The sequence below is a fragment of the Rhinolophus sinicus genome, linkage group LG09 (genome assembly GCF_036562045.2).
Source record: "Rhinolophus sinicus isolate RSC01 linkage group LG09, ASM3656204v1, whole genome shotgun sequence".
NCBI lineage: Eukaryota > Metazoa > Chordata > Mammalia > Chiroptera > Rhinolophidae > Rhinolophus > Rhinolophus sinicus.
In genome coordinates, this window is record NC_133758.1 from 48,724,872 (window position 1) to 48,747,176 (window position 22,305).

At 36.4% G+C, this 22,305-nt stretch overlaps 1 protein-coding gene across 15 annotated transcripts in view; it reads left to right on the forward strand.

Moving 5' to 3' along the window:
• ARHGAP28 (Rho GTPase activating protein 28) overlaps nucleotides 1–22,305 on the forward strand; it is a 177,935-nt gene that overhangs the window by 137,859 nt on the left and 17,771 nt on the right. For all 15 annotated transcript variants that reach the window (XM_019755792.2, XM_019755795.2, XM_019755796.2 and 12 more), the window contains 7 exons: nucleotides 422–587; nucleotides 694–785; nucleotides 3,105–3,182; nucleotides 12,544–12,706; nucleotides 18,524–18,606; nucleotides 21,024–21,221; nucleotides 21,576–21,689. In XM_019755792.2, coding sequence (XP_019611351.2) covers nucleotides 422–587; nucleotides 694–785; nucleotides 3,105–3,182; nucleotides 12,544–12,706; nucleotides 18,524–18,606; nucleotides 21,024–21,221; nucleotides 21,576–21,689 — 894 coding nt within the window. The remainder of the gene's footprint in view (nucleotides 1–421; nucleotides 588–693; nucleotides 786–3,104; nucleotides 3,183–12,543; nucleotides 12,707–18,523; nucleotides 18,607–21,023; nucleotides 21,222–21,575; nucleotides 21,690–22,305) is intronic.

Consider the following 22,305-nt stretch of genomic DNA (forward strand, 5'->3'; position numbering starts at 1 on the left):
GATTAAGGACTAATGGTCCAAAATAAAAAAATATGTCAAAAGCTCTCCTGGGAGTGCCTAGATGGTGTACCTTGTATGTATGTCTCATGTGTGCCCATGGTGCGTACATTTTATGTAATGCCTGGAATGTGCATTGTTGACAATACAGGATTTCCCTTGGAAGAAAGCAGTTTTTACAGTTGTGATGGCAATGGTATAGTATACTCAGAGCACTGTTTTGCATCTAGTTTAGCCTAGTAGTGATTTTCAAACAGTCTAAAAATTGTGTTCATAATCTTTCTATGATGCAGCATGCTCCTCAGATATTTTTGCAAATAGCATGTCTTGCTATAAAGGTTTAGAATGTACAGGTGGTATTTGAATGAAGGTATAATCATTTCCCTTTGCCATAAAAAATAAATATCCTTAATATGTATTTTAGAAATTTATTGTTCAGAAAACCAGATTTGGCTTAACTGAAGCAGGAGATCTGTCTGCTGAAGACATGAAGAAAATCCGCCACCTCTCTCTGATTGAATTGACAGCCTTTTTTGATGCCTTTGGAATTCCACTGAAAAGAAACAAAACAGAGAAAGTAAAAGGACGAGGTAATTAAGAAGACTGATTTCTTCTGATTTTAACAGTTTGACACATTAGAATAAGATAATGCTTTTCTGATTCTTTCTTTTCTTTTTTGACTGTGTTACAATGAAGACAATGGGATTTTTGGAGTTTCACTTACAGTCCTACTGGACAATGACCGCAAGAAAGACCCTGGAGTGAAAGTTCCCCTTGTGTTACAAAAAGTGAGTAGAGTGTAAAGGAGTGGGGAATTAATAGAGCCTCGTACTTACAATTTGTTCTTTGTAAACCTGCTAATGAGTGTTCCTTTAGATATAAGACACTAAAGCCCTATTAGGACTCAGTCCATTGTTGGTTTTCAGTTTTCTTCCATGAATCTCCATGACATCCCACAAGCGCTTGGACCAGTAAGCCTTACTATGATCTTTTGGATCCTGTTGCGTTGTCTGACCATAAGCTTCAGGTGATGGAACAGATGCACCATCACATGGCTTCCTTTGGTTCTATTTGTTTCAAATTTTTTTTTAAAGTTACTTGTGTATATGTATGTATTTGTGTGTGTATTTGATGATTCTGTCTGGGATAAAAGAACCGTTAATTATCAACAATCTGCTTACTGATCACACAAGTATTTGCTGAGATATGTCATAGATTGGGTGTTCCAAAATATGTATGTGTGATCACTTAAGTTAATTTTCCAAACAATGGTTAATAAAGTCTAAAAGTCAGCTTGTTCCGGTGGTTTTTAGATGTGACTGAGAAGATATAATACATTAAGACAAAGAAGAATTTTGGTTTGGGAAATTTTGAAAGTGATATTATCTGAAGTATCATATGCTAATATCTCTCTGACCATCATTGGTGAATGGCTCATTTGCTTTTAACTCTGTTTTTTTATAGCAAAAAGTTTACACCAGTTTACCTAAGTATACATTTATTCAACAGTGACATCCAGTGACACATTAAAACTCCAAGCCCTAAATCTTACTGAATTTTACTGAATTTTAAATTGAGTTTTTAAATGATTATAAAAGTATTGACCTAGGAACCATATACTACGAGTATAAGTACTTACTTTATTCACAGTAATAATCCTATGACTCTATTATCTAAATTTTGCTACTAATGCCTCAAATTGAGTTCCTCTTCAAATCAGGTGACTGATTGGCTTCCAATGGGAGAATGGCAGCGGATGCCAGCAATGTGCCAGTGTGCACAGGGGCCATCTGTAGGGTGCCTCCCCTGCACGGGGCTGTGCCAGTGCCTTCCATTTCCTGTCATGTCTTGTCAGTGCCGAACAGCCCGAGGAGGTTGATGTTATCATCTCTCTTCTACTGACGAGGCAACTGAGGCAAGTAGGGTGAGATAACATACCCGAGAACACACAGCCAGCAAGACATAGATGCGAAAAAGAGCACAGTATATATATTCAAGGCCAAAGTCCATGGTGCCTCTATGATTTCCTTTCCTTCCTTGAATTAGAACCTTTGTCCTCTTGTAAAGAACAGAGTTTGAAGAAAATACATAAAATTCTAAAACTGAGAAGATTCAATACATGAATTTATATTATTATGTACGTGCAAAAACCTAGTGCAGAACTTAGCAAATGGAAGGTGCATAATACATAAATGCTAGTTAAACTAAATCCAGATTTATATCATATTAGCAACTCAATAAATTTTAGCTATTATTACTATTGATGTTAAGTATTCCTCTTTAAGACAGCTTGAGGTATTACTCTTCCATTCCTATCTTTTCTTGTGGACATATTTCTTCCCCCTAAATATCTACTTCTCTCCATACCTACAAGAAGTTCCCTAGTTCCAGGCACCATCGTGTCTTGAAGGGAAAATAGCAGAGACTCTAGATTCTGCTCTTGTGTGAACTTGGGTAAATCATGAATCCCTTCCGCGTCTCGGTCTCCTCAGCAGTAGAATGGGGATACTAATAGTACTTGCCTCATAGGATTATTGTGAAGATTTTAATGAGTTAATAGATGTAAAGTACTGAGAATGGTATCTGACATGCAAAAAGTACATGATCAATGTCAGTTTTTATTGTTATTTTGACACCATTATCATCACCATGACAGTTCATGAGAGCTATAAACCTTTACAATTTCTACCTCCGTGGTCAGATTTTTTAAAAGTTCCTATAGTTTCTTAGCCAGAGTAGTTGCAAATAATGACAGTGATTTTACAGTCTTTTCTTATAGGTCAGTCTGCAGGAAGAGATATAATAATCAGATCTTAAAATAATTAAGTGGCAGCATACTTTAGTTGTGAAGAGCACAAGCTCGAGAGAGTCAGTGCCGTTACTTTTAAGGTTGATCCTGGGAAGGTGATATAACAGCCTAAGGCTCCATTTCCTCGTTTGCAAATCGGAGGGTAATTTAGACCTCATGTGGTGTTGTGAACACTTACTTAGGAATTCAAGTACCAGACATGTACATACATGCGCTTGGTAATTTATTGTTTGTTGTCATCACTATTATTTCAGATGTTTGGAATCATTTATTTTTGTAATGTATCATTGCTTTCTAGTTTTTTGAAAAAGTTGAGGAATCGGGTCTGGAGTCTGAAGGAATTTTTCGACTTTCAGGATGTACTGCCAAAGTCAAGGTACCAAACGTTTTCTATCTTCCTCCTTAGAGATCTAAGCTAGCTAGACCTAGTTCATACAAGTATCAGGTATCTAATCCTTTGTTATTGTTTTTTGATACTGTTACTTGGCCCTCCCTAATATTCGTCAATACCTTTGATTAGATGTTGTTCCGTGGTCCTGAGTTGTATATTCTTTTAAACCAATAAAAATCCAACAACAATGAAATAACACATCATTTCACCATCAAAAACTGCTGCTTGTAGTTAGTTTGTAAAAGTTGAAAAGTTCCATCAGTTTTTTTGGGTTAAACACTTTAGTTTGCTGTGTTCCTCTCAGTCATGGAATTCAGGAAGCCAATGTTATATGAGCCCTTATTTCCAATTATCAGTTGCTTTATACTTAGAAATATTGTTTGGCTCTCCTTTGAATGAAAGTCCTTACAAGAATTTATAGGAATGGCCATAACCACTGTAATACTCACTCAGCTGTTCTAAAACCCAGTTCCATTTAAAGTGGTATTAGTTTCTACCTGACACATGAAGAATTCCTTCCTGCCCTCATATCACTCTTTGGTTGGTGGACATGGAAACATGAGCAGTTTTAAGTGTTGACTCCCTGAAAAAAAAGTCTTAAAGTGAGGGAAAAGTAAATTTGGTTCTGTTTAGAACTATTAAAAGGAAACGTATGAAAGAGGAAAAGCATATCTTCATTAATTCATTTGGTACATGTTTTGGGAAATTCTATTTGTATCAGAAGATTTTGAGTTTTTATATAAAAATCTGAGGAGATGTCTTTCTAAATGGAAACTGAGACTAAATAAGCTGTGTCTGTTGGAAACTCCAGAAAGCAGATGTTGGGATGAAGTTAGGAGCAGAAGAGGCTTCCTGGGGATAGTGCGTCTGAAAGCTAAAGAGGCGGGGGCAGGGTTGGGCAGGCTGAGCCACAGATCACAATTCAGGTCTGACAGTTAGTTCATCCTGTCCCATGAAGTGGCTACGCCCCGGTCCCCCCCCACACTTAGTCATTGCTAGGCCTTCCTATGAAGAACAGGCTGAGGCAGATCAGAAGGTGCTAAGAGCTGGGGGAGTCAGCCACCTGGACTTTTACAAATGATCAGCAAGTTCTTTTTGAAGGGAGATCTGAGCAGTGTACCACCCTTTGCCAATGGCAGAAGGGGTCAGGGCATTTGGGGGCTGTGACTTCCCTATTAGTGAGGATTACTAAATACTGGCACAAGTTCATTTGGAAGACAGGAAAATTCCTAATGGCTCCTTAAGGTTTATAATTTTTAAATTGAATCTGCTTTTGTCTCAGGTTCTCATAGGTGTGGTTGTTATATATACTGCAGAACAAATGTATCCTCAGTCTGAGGATGAAGGCTATCACTAGTTTTGGTTAATTCTTTGGTTGTGTAGAGTTGGAGAATGAAAATAAAGTCAAAGAAACAAATTTTTTTAACAGAATTACACTCCATCTGTCTAAACATCCCTCCATAATTAAGGAAGTTGTATTTGCCCATATACTTACTGGCGTGTGTGTGTGTGTGTGTGTGTGTGTGTGTGTGTGAAAAACACAGTATGACTTAAAGTTCTCGTTTTAAATAGTCAAAAAGAGAAAACATTACATCGTATTTCTTCTGTGCATGAATTTTAGCATCATAGAAGAAATTACTTTTCTTTAGCTAATCTGACTGAAAAAAATGCTTATCAAAAGCTAGTAATTCCTTCAAAGTGTTCTTAGAAACACATACATTTCTGAATCACATTTAAATAAAAGTCCCTTTCTCCCCTAATCAGTTTTATGTAGTTTCAGCCTATTTATTCCATTTCTTGTTAGTCCAAAAAATGTAATCCAGATGTTTCAACGGGTTGAGCTCCGGGAAAACCAATGTGAAAGAAATCTGGGCCAGTGAACAGAAACAGGGGACTATTGCAGTTAGAAAGGCATTGTAACTTGATATATTAAAGGGGTCTTTATTTCTATCCTTTGTTCAAATTTTTAAACTATTTTCTTTTGTAATTTCATCTGTTAGATTATTTTTTCTAGGAATATGCTTGGGGAAAGACCGTTAACAAAACTCCACTTTAGTTATCCTCAAACTGTGCCAAATGGGCGACACTAACACTAATGTGTCATTGTGAACATCCAGCCTGATTTTGTGCTTTCAAGGAACGCAGTGCTGAGGGAAAGTTGCTACTTTTAGTGACACAGGGGTCACAGCAGCGGAGCCCATTCCTATGTTTAAGGCCTCAGATCATTTGGAAGCAGTTTAATATTTTGTGTTTCCAGTAATTTTTTTCTTTCCAAAAAGGATAGAAATTTGAGCCAAACACTTGGAGATGTATTTTATGGAAGAAGGCAGACTGTTTGACATGTGAGGTTTTTTGTTTGTTTTTTTTTACTCATTTCAGTTATTCTGAGGCTGCTCTAAATGTTTTCTAATTATGTTACCTGGTCTGCTCATTTCCCTTCCTGAACTGCTTTTTGAAGCTGAAGGCAGGTCATTTGCTATAAAACTACCTCAGAAAAGGAAGCAGGCTATATGTTTGCTCAGAGGAGATTTAAGGTCATGTCTCTGACCCTTGCCTAGTGCTCTCATTATCATTGGACAGTAAACATGACTTCTTTAACCTTTAAATGCTCCCTGTCTTTGGCAAGGTAAAGTGAACACCTGATTTATATGGTTTTACAGTTAGAACCACAGAAATATCAGCTCCGCTTCTACCCTCCACAATCTGCTGTGCTGGAAACCAATAGAGGATATTCTTTCTCTCAGTTTTGTTTTATACTGGCCATCCAGACAAGATTATTGTCTACAATATCTACAATCACATATGCATGGGTTTCCCATGTTAATAACACTAAATTTCATAACAGACCGAGAAGACCGGGGACATAACGAGCAGCTGGCATTCACTGAGCGCTTACTGTGTGGCAGGCCCTGCCCCCTGAGCTTTACGTTATATCATCTGAATTCATCTCCATGAGGTTGTTTTAATATCCCTATTACACAGTGAGAAACTTGAGGCACAGAACATACAAGCAGTCAGTTCTGGAATTGGCATAAAAACCTAGAGAATCTGGTAATAGAGCCTGCTCTTGACACTGGAGTCGTGCATGATGCCTTTTAGGTGACAGGGAACCACTGACAGGTTAGAATGATGGTCACAGTATTTCAGATAGCTTCTTGTGGCGGAGGTATATAGGATATGAATTTGAATTCTTCTTCCCTCGCTGGTGCTTCCTGCCCACTTCAAACCCATTTCAACTTTGCTTTACAGCAGTGATACCAGGCAATGGATGAAAAACATGTGCTCTTCCTGTATTTCCTGTTAACAGCACCCCCACCTACCCGTCACTCATAGCAATCTGAGATGAGAATCATCTTGGACTGTTATTTCTCCCTCTGGGTCTCATATTCAGTTCATCACTGCTTCTTTGGTTTTGAAATTTTTAAGTTTACTTTTAGACCCTCTTCACCCATTTCTCCCAACCTGAAACCACCCATCTTTGTCAACCACCAATCTGTTCTCTGTCTCTATGAGCCTTTTTATTTTTTGATTCCACATAACAGTGAGGTCATACAGTAATTGACTTTCTCTGTCTAACTTATTTTACTCAGTGCCCTTGAGGTCCATCCACATTGCCACAAATGGCAAGATTTCATTCCTTTTTATAGCTGAATAATATTCCATAATATATACACAGAGGGTGCCAAAAAAGGTCTACACATTTTAAGAAAGGAAAAGACTGTGTTAAAATTACACTGATAGTAACCACTTTGAACACTTGTTGTAATTGCAGAAGTCAAACATGACTTGTATTCATCTTTTGTGTTCAGTATATATTGAGTATTACAATATAATACAATTTTTCTTTCTTAAAATGTGTAGACTTTTTTTGACACTCTCTGTATATATATCATAAAGACAATATATAAAGAAGATAGAGATCAATGACACTAAGAGCTGTTTTTTTGTAAAGATAACAAAACTGACAAGCCTTTATCTGAACTCACCAAGAAAAAAGAGAGAGGAGGACTCAAATAAATAAAACATCAGAAATGAAAGAAGAGATATTGTAACTGATACCACTGAAAAACAAAGAATCATAAGAGACTACAATGAACAATTATATGCTAAAAGTTGTACAGCCTAGAGAAATATATCACTATTTCTTTATTCATCCATTGATGGACACTTAGATTGTTTCCATATCTCAGCTATTGTACATAATGCTGCTGTGAATATGGGGATACATATGGTTTTTTGAGTTAGTATTTTTGTTTTCTATAGACAAATACCCAGAAGTGGAATTGCTGGATCATATGATAAATTTATTTTTAAATTTTTTAATCACTTCCATACTGTTTTCCATAGTGGCTGCACCAATTTACATGCCCACCAACTGTGCACAAGCATTCCTTTTTCTCTACATCCTTGCCAACATTTGCTATTTTTTGTCTTTTTGATAATAGCCATTCTAACAGGTGTGAAGTGATATCTCATTGTGGTTTTGATTTGCATTTCCCTGATGATTAATGATGCTCAGCATCTTTTCATCTGTTAGCCATCTGTATGTCTTCTTTGGAAAAATGTCTGTTCAGATCTTCTGCCCATTATTTAATTGGATTGATTATTTTTTTGCTACTAATGTATTTTAGATATTAGCTCTTTATCAGATATATGATTTGCAAATAGTTTCTCACATGTAGGGGGTTGTCTTTTCTTTTTTTTTTTTGATGGTTTCCTTTGCTGTGCATAAGCTTTTTAATCTGATGTGGTCCCACTTATTTATTATTACTTTTGTTGCTTTTGGTGTCAGATCCAAAAGATCATTGCCAAGATCTATGTCAAGAAGCTTACTACCTATGGTTTCTTCTAGGAGTCTTATGGCTTTAGGTCTTCGACTCAAATGTTTAATACATTTTTCAGTTAATTTTTGTGTATGATATAAGATAGTGGTCGAGTTTAATTCTTTTGCATGTGGCTGTCCAGTGTTCCCAACACCATTTATTAAAGAGACTGTCTTTTTTCATTGTATATTATTGGTTCCTTTGTTGCATATTAATTGACCATATATGTGTGCGTTTATTTCTGGGCTTTCCATTCTGTTTCAACAATCTATGTGTCTGTTTTAAAGCCAATGCCATACTATTTTAACTACTATAGCTTTGTAATATAGTTTTAAATCAGGGAGCATGATGCCTCCAGTTTTGTTCTTCTTTCTCAAGAACGTATTGCCCCTTGGTGTTATTTGTGGTTACATAAAAAAAAGTTTAGAATATTTGTTTTATTTCTTTGAAAAAATGTCATTGAAATTTTTATAGGGATTACACTGACTCTATGGACATGTTAATCACTTACTATTGTAATTGTTGTCTATTTCTTACTTTAGGGGTGTTAATAGTTGCTTTATGTATTTAGGTGCTTCTATTTTGAGTGCATATTTACAAATGTTATATCCTATTGTTGGATGGTCCCCTTTATCATTATGCAATGCCCATCATTGTCTCTTACTACAGTCTTTGTTTTAAAGTCTGTTTTGTCTGATATCAGTATAGTTACTCCAGAATTCTTTTGGTTTCTATTTGCATGGAATATCTTTTTCCACATCTTCACTTTCAGTTTCTGTGTGTTCTTACACCTAAAGTGAGTCTCTCTTAGACAACATATAGATAAATCTTGTTTTTTTATCCATTCAAACTCTCTGTGTATTTTTATTGGAGAATTTTGTCCATTTATATTTAAAGTAATTGTTGATAGGTATGTACTTATTGCCATTTTGTTATTTATGGGGCATTTTGTAGTTCTTCTCTATTCCTTTCTTCTCTTGTTTTCTTCTTTTCTGGTTTGATTACTTTCGTTAGTGGTATATTTATGTTCCTTTATTTTTGTGTATTTACAACTAGGTTTTTGCTTTGTGGTTACCATGAAGCTTAGATGTTAACAACTTATATCTATAAATGTCTATTTTAATTTGACAACTTAAGTTTGATTTCATTCTAAAGCTCAATATTTTTACTCTCCCCTACTACATGTTTTATGTTTTTGATGTCACATTTTACATCTTTTTATCCTGTGTATCTCTAAACTAATTGTTTCAATCATAGTTATTTTTACTACCTTTGTCTTTTAACCTTCACACTAGCTTTATAAGTGATTAGTCTGTTATTTTTGCTATATATTTACCTTTTCAGAGAGACTTATTCTTTAACAGGTTTTATTGTTACTAATTATTACCCTTTCTTTTCAGCTTAAAGAAGTCCCTTTAATATTTATGATAAAGCCCATTTAATGGTGATGAGTTCCTTTAGCTTTTGCTTGCCTGGAAAACTCTCTTTCAATTCTGAATGATAACTTTGTTGGGTAGAGCATTCTTGATAGGAAGATTTTTTTTTCTCAGCACTTTGAATATATCATGCCACTCCCTTCTGATCTGTAAAGCTCCTGCTGAAAAATCTGTTGATGGGTTTTTTGGGTATCCCTTGTATGTAACAGGTTGTTTTTCTCTCGTTGTTTTTAATATTCTGTCCTTGTCTTTAAATTTTGACGTTTTAATTGTAATATTTCTTAGTATGGGTCTCTGGGTTTATCCTTATTGGAACTCTCTGGGCTTCCTTGATCTGGATATCTGTTTCCTTCACCATGTTAGAGAAATTTTAAGCCACTATATCTTCAAACAAGACTTTTGCCCCTTTCTCTCTCTTCTCCTGGGACTCCTGTTATGCAAATGTTAGTCTGTTTCATGTTGTCACAAATGCTCTCTAAACTATAATCACTTTTTTCTACTCTTTTCTTTTTGATACTCTGATTAGGTGAATTACACTGCCATATCTTCCAGTTGACTGAACATTTCTTCTGCTTCAGCTAATCTGCTATTGAACCCCCTCTAGTGTATTTTTCAGTTCAGTTACTATATTCTTCAGCTCTGTGACTTCTATTTGGTACTTTATTGTATTTTCCATCTCTTTGTTGAAGTTCTTACTGTGTCCATCCATTCTTCTGCCCAGTTTGGTCAGCATGTTTATGACCATTACTTTGAATTCTTTGTCCGCTATATTGCTTATCTCTGTTTTGTTAAGGTTTATTTCTGAAGTTTTATCTTATTCTTTCATTTGGAACATGTTCCTTTGTTTCTTAATTTTTCTGGTCTCTCTGTTCTGTTTCTATACAGTAGATGAAACAACTCTCCCAGTCTTTAAGGAGCGGCCTTGTGTAGGAGATGAACCATGTTGTTAAACCTTGCCCCAACTCTTTGTCATCTCTCTAACCTTTGTGCTTGTCCAAGTACTCAGGGAAGAGCTTTTAAAAGTATGCAAATATATACTGTGGGACTGCAAGCTTAAATCCTCCTGGCCAGGTGACCTGGCGATATCCCCTTGCCATCAGTTGGAATAATTGGAGCTCTAGACAAGTGTATAAGCTCTTTTCTGGGAGATACTGACAAACTGGAGCAATGCAAAGGGAAAGCATCAAGATGGCATCCGCAGCCTACCTTTCTAGAGAGCAGCTCTAAAGTCATCACTGATTCTTGAGAATTTTCCCTCAATGGTATTTCTTAAATGACCCTTTCTTTCTGTCTTACAACTGCTTTTCCAGGTTAGTCCTTGATTATCTGTCACCAGAAATGGTGCCATTGCCCAATAACTGCTTTCCTTGCTACTGGCCTGCTCTTTAACCAGTGCCAAGCACCACGCTCTTCCAAATCACTTTTGCATCTGGCTGTCAGAAAAGGTAAATGCCACCTCGTCATTCTCTTGCTTGGAAGTGTCCCGTGTTGCCTCCTTGCCTACAGAATGAAGTGCAGTCACCTTAGGATTGACACTGGTCTGCTCCTCAGTCTCATCTCTCTCTTTACTCTCCTCCTTACCCATGATGCTCCAGCCACACTGAACTAATTGGTGTTTCCCAGACCCACTGAGTCTCCTTGCACTTATATCACTGCTTGAGCAGTTTCTTCTATCCAGGACACCTTTCTATTTCCTCTTCCCCTGGCAAGTTCCTCAGTAGTCCTCAAGACTTTGCCATAGCAGAGTTTGATTCTTTTTCATGACTGCTTGGCATCCAATGTGTGATTTTTCTTATAGTATTTAATATCCTAACTTAGCATTAGGAGCTCATGAAATAGTTCTGTCCACTGGATTACAACACATCTAAAGGCGAAGAGTGGATCTCATGTATTCTCTTCTTCCTAGAGCCTGCTCTCTTTTATTTCAAGAAGGTTTTATATATATATATATATGCTTCAGTTCTTTACGAAGTGTATTTATCACCATAGGGTTGATTGATTAGCTGTATTATTCCTATCGTATTGAGAACTTCTCAAGGACAGGAAGTCCTTCTTTTGATGTCATCAGAGGGTGGCTCGAAATCATGCCTGTCTCTCTGTAAAAGACATGTCCTGCCAAGGTACTCCCATTTTGCAGGCTCTGAGAGCCATCAGCATGTTTATTTCTTGTTTGGAAATTGACTCTGGCTATGCATGTTTAAGGCTAGAAGAATTAGGCTTCTCATGAGAATAAAGCAGAGGTCTTAAAGAAACTGAGAGTTTTCAGTGTTACCTTTCTAAGTATTTTTTTTTTTTTTTGAGAAGTTAGTATCAGTTGGGGAACTGCCAATAACTGCCTGATATTAATAGGCAAACTCTGTAGTTCCAAAGAGCAGTAGGAAATGAGTTTGACTTTGAAAAAGAAACATAGAGAAAGGGTGGCACTAATAATCAAATGAATTGATAATGTAAAATGTATTACCAAGTAGAACTAAATGGAGGCTTAGTGATTTTTTAAAAAGTATTACACAGTGTTTTAAGCCTTATGAAGGATTGGACAAGCATGCAAACATGTGCAAGACATATGTATGTCTTGGAATAAAACTTTGCTGTAACTACTCCAGGAAGATGTCAGTTGGTCTGCATGTTGCAGTGAGGTTAGAGTTCCTTTATTTGGATATTTCTCATTCTGGATATGAACTAGCTGAGAAGTATACATTCATGATCTAATTTAGAAATAGATGGCGAAAGGAAAAAGGGAAATGGAGGTTTTGTGAAAATCTAACAGTGCATTATCATGTGGGGATAGGTGGTATTCTGCCAAAACCACATAAATGAGACTGTGATCTGAGTAAAGCACTTTTATGTTTGTGTAGAATTAGCAAATGATTTCAAGATTAACAGTATTCTAAAAAGATTTTAGAAAAAATTTTTAAACATTCATTTAGAAATAACTATTTCAATAATTTAATCATGTTGAAAAAAGTTAGGCTTAGTAGATATCAGCTTTTTAATCTGTTTACAAAAATAGTTTGTGTAATGACAGTTTTCAAAGTGGGTCAGGTGGTAAAAGCTCATTAAATATTGACTGTTTTCCTTAATTTGCAGCAATACCGTGAAGAACTGGATGCCAAATTTAATGCTGATAAATTTAAATGGGACAAAATGTGCCATAGAGAAGCTGCAGTGATGTTGAAAGCATTTTTCAGAGAACTACCCACTTCTCTCTTCCCTGTGGAATATATACCTGCCTTCATCACTCTAATGGAAAGTAGGTAGAAGATGTTAAGTGTGAACGGACTAAGTTATAAGCTCAATAAAGTGACATACAGTAGAAGAAAGATTGCATAATCATATGTGATCAGAAATGTATGTATTTGCTCTTTCCTGACAATGCTTGGTGAAATATTGCATGTGGTAGTAAATAGTCATCTCTTTACATATTTATATATCGAAGTCTGATAGATATGATTTAGAGGGTTTTATAATCGTTAAAAGGCAGAGGGGTTTGCAGAGAGAATAGGCCCTTGAGATTTGAATTCCTGTTCAGCCATCTGTTAGTCACGCAGTCAGCCATTCTGAGCTTCATTACTATGCCTATAAATTACAGATAATATTTATGTGTCAGGGTTGTTGTGGGCACTGAATGAAGACATCTAGAATAGTGCCTGGTGCATAATAAATAGTCCTTCAAGAAATACAAGCCTTCTCTCTTCTTTAAAACTGAGGTCCTGGGCTGATGATGTAGCACATAATAAATGTTACACAAAGGTTGGTTTGTGTCTGAAAATTATAATATCACATAGTATTTCTGAAAATTACAAAGTGACATAGATTAGGCCTTAAATGACATACTTTCATAAAAATATAGTAACTGGAAAATGTGTGTTGTATTTGGCAGTGAGGGAATAAGTTGGCATGGTTTCAGCTTTAGGATTGAATACTTTGGAGAGTGTGACAAGAGAGAAATTTAGAAAAATAGAATGGGGCTAGATAGTGGGGACTTTGACTACTAACCTAAGGAATTCAGGGGTCACAGACCTAGATATATACAATATGTCCTCCCTTACCATCACTGATAGGTTCTGCAACTTTAAGCAAAATGATGTATAAGGAAACCAATTTCATCACAGGCTAAGTGATATAAACAAGAGTTAAGCTCCTATGGCATCTCATCAACATTATAAGTTGAATAACACAACGTTGAATGAGAAAATATTATTTGAGGACCTGCTGTACAAGCATGTTAAGTAAATGGTGATTCTACATGGACAGAAAATGGCTGTAGGCAGATTGAGAGGACACACCCTATATAAAATGGTTGGCCACTGTATAGCTCCATTGTTCCCTATCTGATTACAGCCAGTATGCTTCACTGAAGGGAGAGAGTCTGGAAAATATCGTAAAAAGGTTCACAGAGGAGTCCTCCTGTCTTTGTGTGAATTTGAAAGGGAAAAATACTATATTGCAGTGAATTAAAACCAGCCAACCCTGCAGGAAGCCCAAAGTTCTGGGCTGCTACCAGCAGGGAAAATAGCCTTTTTGCCACCTAGAGTAAGCTCTAGTTGTAGTGAGATTTTCTGAAGGGAAGATTATAGACGTGCATCTGTGTGTTTAAGTTGCCCTTCCGTATACTCTGAAATCGAGTTTGGAGAATGCTCATTAACCACAAAATGGTGTAGGGCCAGGTTTCCCAAATAAAATAAAAATGGATTATTTGCCAGTTTAGGTTTTTAATCTTTTTTTTAAAATTTGTATTATAGATTTTTTTTAAAAAAGATTTTATTGGGGAAGGGGAACAGGACTTTACTGGGGAACAGTGTGTACTTCCAGGCCTTTTTTCCAAGTCAATTTGTTGTCCCTTCAATCTTAGTTGTGGAGGGTGCCGTTCAGCTTCAAGTTGTTGTCCTTTCAGTCTTAGTTGTGGAGGGCGTAGCTCAGCTCCAGGTCCAGTTGCTGTTTCTAGTTGCAGGGGGTGCAGCCCACCATCCCATGCAGGAGTTGAAACGGCAACCTTGTGGTTGAGAGGACGCACTCCAACCCACTGAGCCATAGGGGAGCTCAGCGGCAGCTCAGCTCAAGGTGCCTTGTTCAGTTTTAGTTGCAGGGGGCGGAGCCCACCATCCCCTGCGGGACTCAAGGAATTGAATTGGAAACCTTGTGGTTGAGAGCCCACTGGCCCGTGTGGGAATCGAACCGGCAGCCTTCAGAGTTAGGAGCATGGAGCTCTAACCACCTGAGCCACCGGGCCGGCCCCTAGATTTTTTTATATTAAAGGGAACTTCATAATTTCTCTGAAATTGGTAGAACTATAGAATCCATATCAGTATCTATTGTCTCCCCCCACCAGAGGGTTTCTTTGGTTGCTTTCAAAGATTATAGATAGCCCTTAGCCTGCAGTTTACTCATTAAAATAATGCTATCTCTGTCCCTAAATGCTTTGTACTGAGATGTGCTATAATAATAGTTCCTGTTATTCAGGCAAACTCATGTCAGCATGCATTAGCTGTTTTCAAAAATATCCTGACCTGTGTCATTGTTGTTTATAAATTTGACATTAATTTCTAGAAAGCCACTTGGGGATTGTGCTGAGACGATATGATATGCTCCTATAAATAGTCCTCCCAACTGTCCCTTCATTACATGCTTATTTACATTAGTCATTACTCCTAACCCAGGTGCACACAACCTCCTGTAACAAGTAGCTTGTCACAGGACAAGCTCGTCCACTACTGTAAAGCTAAGTAACATTACAGGCAGCTGACTGGCTTTCATCCATTGCGTGTAAATAGATTTTTCTTCAACTTGAGAACTCCCCAGGGATTCTAGAATGTGATGCTTCCTGCCAGAATCTCCCCTCTAAGATTCCATTTTGAGGGGAACACAGAGAGACAAAGCAAAGCCTGGATGCTGTGGTAAACTACATTTTCAGCACAGTTGGTTGTGGATTATCCAGTTGGGGATGGAATGGCTAAAACCCCTTCCCTAAAATGGCCAACCCTCTGGCGCCATCTTCTGTCATTGTTAAGGAATAAAATATCAACAATCTCCAAAGATCTAACTACAATCACCTTCCCTAAATGTCCATTTAAGAACTAGAATATGTGTCATTAATCATAACAAAAGCAAACACATATAGAGGTAACTATTTACAGGCACTAATGTAAACACTCTACACATATTAACTCATTTAATCTTTTTTTTTTTTTTCCAATGCTGGGCACTGTTTACAGAAGCTACCTTATTTAAAGCTTTAAGTTAACATCTTTGCTAATAATAGCTATGCCTTAGAGGTTGCTCATGATTGAAGCTTTTTTGGGTTCCCCAGAAACAGCACCTAAGACTGAGATTAGTTTGTGTAGAATATTTACTAGGGTGTATACTTGGGTTCCATACTCCTGAAAGGGAAGGAAAAGGACGCCAACTTGTGCAGAGGATAAGGCTGGGCAGTGATGTGGTCTCAGCCAAGACCTCATGTGACCCTTTGGAGAGCTCTGAAGCTGGGGTGGCCTTTCAGATTTCTTTCCCATTGCAGTGAGAAAGTTGAGCATTTTGACTCCGAATCAGTCAGTCACTGGAATGTAGACTGCACCTGAGAAGCATGACCTTAAGAAAAAACAACTAGAGGAGCAATTTCTAGGAGGAGCTGACAGCTGAGGGACTAGGTCCTTCATTCCTGAAGGGGGCGATGCAGGCATCATGTCACAGTTTCCGCTACAGAAGGCGTGGTATGAAAACAAAAGGTTTTCTGATTTTCTGAGACACTCCAATATGAAGAAAGAAATGAGTTTTTAGAGGCAGTCAACATAAAAAAGGAAATCTTAGTTATGAAACAAAGCCCACATTTCTGAAGCTATAGGGATTACTCCATCTAAACCATTCTGCACAAAAGCAGCACCCTTTATGGATTTTGTTACTCTTGGTATTAAAAGAAGGTTTACACTCTGATTTTCTGAATCCATATTTGAATAAGAAGTACTAATTCAAGTATAACAATCTGTCCTTATGTGGAAAAAAGGATATCTCAGCTCTGTCTCATACAGAGCAGTGGATTTACACATTCTCAAGACGTTTACTTAATGGCGCCCAAGTGAAAGTCTAGCACTTTAGTGCACTTGCTACATAATGCACCCACAAGGGCAAAGGCAAACTGGTCCAGACTTTTCAAAATATTGCTGAGAAAATTTTTCCTGAGAGACTTGACAGGTGACCACACCTTGCCATTTCTGTAACTGTCACAACCCAGGAAAAACTATAAAGTTGGGACATGAGTCACAACCCCACAAAAGGATAATTTAACCATTTACAAATGGATTTTATTTAGTTACCCAAATCACAAAGCCTTAAGTAAGTTTTAGTAATTTTTTTTTTCGAGTTTGTTCTCTATCTATGAGCTTAGTTTTGGGGGGAGGGTTGGGGTTTTCTCTGGGAGGTGAGTAATTTTCAGGTTTAGATTTCACATAGAGACCATACAGTATTTGTCTTTCTCTGACTTATTTTACTTAGTATAACACCCTCAAATTCCATCCATGTTATTACAAATGGCAAGATTTCATTTTTTATGGCTAATAACATTCCATTGTTTTATATCTATCTATATGTCTATCTCTATATAACTATATAGTTATATATATATATAGGTAGTTATATATAGGTGTATATATATATATAACTATATATAAAAAAACTATATATAACTATATATGTGTGTGTGTGTATATATATATATATATATAAATATCACACAATTTCTTTATCCATTCATCCATTGATGGACACTTAGACTGCTTCCGTATCTTAACTACTGTAAATAATGCTGCAGTGAAAATGGAAGTGCATATGTCTTTTTGAGTTAGTGTTTTTGTTTTCTTCAGATAAATATCCAGAAGTAGAATTGCTGAATCATATGATAAATTTGCTTTTAATTTTTTGACACAGCTCCATACTGTTTACCATATTGGCTGCACCAATTTACATTTCTACTAACAGTGCACAAGGGTTTCCTTTTCTCCATGTCCTTGCCGACACTTGCTATTTCTTGTCTTTTTTATAATAGTCATTCTAACAGATATGAAGTGATGTCTCACTGTGGTTTTGATTTGCATTTCCTTGATGATTAGTGATGTTGAAGATCTTTTCATATGTCTATTGGCCATTTGTATATCTTCTTTGGAGAAATGTCTGCTCAGATCTTCTGCCCATTTTTTAACTGGATTGTTTGGGGGTTTTTGCTATTGTGTTGTATGAGTTCTTTATATGTGTTGCCCATTAGCCCCTTATCAGATATGTGATTTGCAAGTATATCTTGCATTCAGTAGGTTACCTTTTCATTTCGTTGATGGTTTCCTTTCCTGTGCAGATGCTTTGCAGTTTGATATAGTCTTACTTGTTTATGTTTCCTTTTGTTGCTTTGCTTATGGTACCAGATTCAAAAATTCATCACCAAGACTTATGTCAAGGAGCTTACCGCCTAAGTTTTCTTCTAGGAGTTTTATGGTTTCAGGTCTTATGTACAAGTCTTTAATCCATTTTGAGTTTTAATTCACTTCATATTTGGAACAGCCCAGTGAAGTAGGTGTGATGGCTACTGCATTTTATGGATGATAAAATAGAAGTGATGCGGGATTAAATGGCCTGACCAAGATCAGTCAGTGGCTAAGTAGTAGATGCAGGATTTTAATCTGGTTCTACGATCTATGCTCCCAGTAATTATACTTTGCTCCTTCTTTATATGGAAGCAAGATTTATTTTCTCTTGAATTGAGCTTTAAGCGTTCTGTTTGTAACATAAAAGTAAAGCAAGATCTGTGAAAGTATTTTGAAAAGGGAAAAGTTATACAAATCCAGAATTATTTTGAGGATCTTGTTGGTCACCTGCCTTGACAATAGCATCATGTGATGTGAAAGAGGAGTTGATAAACTGAGACGTTTGTCCAAGCAAACCAATTTACATTGTTGGGCACAAAAATTGATTCCTTACCATCCAGACCTGTCAGAATCTTTTCTGTGCCACCCGATGTTAGCAAGAAATGCTGTCAGAATACATCCGTGGTGTTCCAAATGTGTGGTTCTTTCTGTTTTTTTATTAGGAGGGCCTCACATCAAAGTACAATTTCAAGCCTTACACCTCATGGTCATGGCACTGCCTGATGCCAACAGGGACACAGCCCAGGTATGTTATATGGACCTTATGGTCTGTCATTGGCTTAGCTGGAGAAATGAAAATTGAGATGACATCTTACTAAGCCAGCTGAGCGTGCTGCAAACTACTGCCTTTCCATATTACCCCTGCTGTTCTCCTGAGGAAAAGTAAATCCTGCAATCTTATTTGAGCATTTAAATTTCATTCACTTAATCTGTTAAGAGCTATTAAGTGTCTACCACACACCAGGCACTGAGCTAGGGTTAGGAGTAGGAAAATCAAAGATAAAAGACCTAAATGGAATAATGTCAGAAGTAAATGAGACCATTGTATAAGTTATAAGATATAAAATTCTGTAATTGTGGGTCTGCAATTGCCCACTTTAGTGGCAAAAGATTTGATGAGTGTCCTTGGGGAAGAAATTTGAAACCACTGATTTAAATAAAATTTTAAATGTTTATGACTTACAATTTATAAATTCAATTCAATTTAAGGAGTTCTACAATCTGAATTTTAGAGCTTACCTCATAGGATCTTGTCACTTTACAGATTAGGAAAATTAAGCTCAGAAAAATGCTTTCTTCATTAATATATAATAAAACATTTGATAGAATCCTATTCCATAGTTCTTTGCCCCAAATATCCCTCCCTTTATTTCAAATTCATTTCTTCTCTGTATATTGGTAAAACTTGAATTTTCTTTTGCTATTTTTATAATGATTCTGTATACAATAGGAAATTTGTTATATGTAAAACAGATGTTGAAAATCTTTGAAATGAGGTAAGGACGAGTTGGAAAGGGCCAATAATTTTGAGGCCAGTAAACATAATGCTGAAAACAAAGATGATTTTTAATATACCTCTCATGAAACATTTCAGTTTGGTAAGGACCTTTCCTCCTACATAGTGAAATCATCTATGTTAAATATAATGTGTTAATTATATTATATCCTCAACCTGAAGATGGGGGTTGGCTATGACATAAGAATGTCTTTTTCTAATATAATTTGGTAATTTTTCAAAAGCTGGAAATTTATTAGCTTGCTTTTAGGCTTTGTCTAAACAATGTTCTTTTATCAAAATAAATGCATCTGGTTTTGGATATCTGGGTCAGAATGTCATCTACCCTTTCATATAACTGAGGATGCAACAATTATCAAATAATTCAATACATTTGTAACAGAAGGTCATCAAACAACATTACAGGACTGGTAAAGAATCAATCTCTCTCTCTCTCTCTCTCTTTCTCTCACTCCCTCCCTCCTTCTATCCCTCCCTCCATCCTTCCCTCCTTCTCTCCTTCGATTCTAAATTGTGACTAGAACTGAGATTGAAGTTGGTGTAGTATAGAGATCAAGAGTTCTGGCTTAAGAATCAGGTTTCTTTGGTTCAAATCCTGGCTTTGTCACTTAATGAACTGATGCTGGGCAAAGCTATCAGTCCTTCTCCACCTTAGTTTCTTTGTCTGAAAAACAGTGTTAATAGTACCTACCTCACAGGATTTGGACTGATGATAAAATGAGTGGATATGTGTGTGTGTGTGTGTGTGTGTATATATATATATATGGACACATATGTATATATTTACTAAGAATAATGCCTGGCTCACAATAAACCCTCAAATAAATGTTAACTATTATTACTTATGTGCTATCCATTTTCTCATTACAAATACTGTAGCAGAATTCAAACTTGGAAAACTACAAAGTATCTCCATTTAGGATTTCAGTCCCCTTGGTGAATTTCAGAAGGTCTGAGAAGCATTTATACTTTGGTGGCTCAGCCAAACTTTTATTAAGCTTTCTCAAATTCTTTTTTTAATGTTGAAAACAGCTGCATTTAAGCCTTTTCTTTTGGTCGGTTGAAGATTCCAAAATTGAAAAGCAATAGAAAAAAGACACCCAAAAAGTAAAATTTTTAAATTTTGAATTGTATTTACATTTGGGCTGAGGAATGAGATACTCATTTCTTAATTCCTCCCCCCCCCACCCCAAGGAAACAGTAAATAGTTTTTAACAGTAATTCTTTAAATTAAAGGTGTATTTTAGAATTACTTTTCTTTCTTCACAACAAAACTGCATTTCATGTTGTTTTGAGCTGCAGTGTTTTCTCTTCCCAGTTTACTATTTAATTTTAATATTTGTCAAACTTGTTTAATATAAAAGACAATAAGAAAATGCAAACTATTATGTATATAGACTCCAATTTAATAAACTATGCAAAAAGAAAGTTATTTTTATGAAGCAGAGAATTGAATAAACTGTTCACATTTCTCATTAGCACTTTTAAGCAAGTAAAAGAGAAACATGACATTTAACTATTCTAAACTTCTGACAATATTCTGACAGTTTTCCAGAGGCACGCTGAATGGGTATAGAAATAAATGATAGTGATCAGTGGTGCCTTTTAATAATTTACAATAGTGTGACACAATGCTTTCTTTTTAGGCCCTCATGACATTCTTCAATAAAGTGATTGCCAACGAATCAAAAAACCGAATGAGTATATGGAACATTTCTACTGTAATGGCACCAAACCTTTTCTTCAGTAGAAGCAAACATTCTGATTATGAAGAATTACTGTTAGCAAACACTGCAGCCCATATCATCCGCCTAATGCTTAAGTACCAAAAAATCTTGTGGAAGGTGAGTAACTGTGTGATGACTGTGACGTACTCCTTGGGAGTCAACCAGCACTCAGGAAACCTAAAGGCTCCATGAGCAAGCAATGCCCTTAGTCACAGGGAGGAAATACGATGATAGAATCCCAGGTTGCAGGTGGCATCTTTATACATTCTTTAAGGGCTCCTCCTGAGCATGTTCTCTCTTTTGAACAAGAATCCTAATAGTTTTTTTCTAATCTTTACAAGGACAAATGCCACAGTTCCTGGTTCCAGGATACTGAGTGGCCAGAAGGAGTTTCCTTAACTGAACACAGAATCTACTAGGAAGGTTTAATTCAAGGGTTTTCTTCCTAGTCAAGCTCTTTTTCTTCTCCAGGTTCCATCTTTCTTAATCACTCAAGTTAGAAGAATGAATGAAGCCACGATGTTGTTAAAGAAGCAGCTCCCAAGTGTCAAAAAGTTGCTAAGGAGGAAGACCATAGAACGAGAGGTAAAAGCAAAGGAGGGTGCAAATATTGTTGCTACCCAGGTTTTTTATTTCTCAAAATGAGGTACGAAGTAGCTTGTAATTTAGAACCCAACATTTTATAGTCTCATAAAGTATCAGTCTTGTGACTATGTAAACATTGTGGAAGTGGTGTCCATCAAAGAGTAATATTTTATTGAATTATGTGCATTTTGGTTGAAGCTCTTGAAATATGTCTATCATGAAGATTATTTAATATTCTGTTCAGTTAAGTACTTAAGGCTAAAATGGTTCTCAAAAATGCTGAAAGTTGACATTTTTGTCCCTGTGAACTAAATTTAAGATTCCAGTATTCAGTATATCTAATAAGTAGAAAGATTTCTTTCTTGACTAGATACTGAAAGAATATCTTATCTTCAAGTTGTCATTGCATTCTGAAGAATTTTTGTGTTCACACAGTTGTTTGTGTGGAAATACATAATGGAAACATATTTTAGAAACATTATTTTTATTGCCTTAGTTTAATTTGAAGATGCTCATGGGTGTCAGGCATAGTATTTGACCTTGAGGAGGATGCAGAAATACATGAAATTCACTTTGCCCTTAAAGAAATTTACAACTAATGTGGGAGATAAATGTG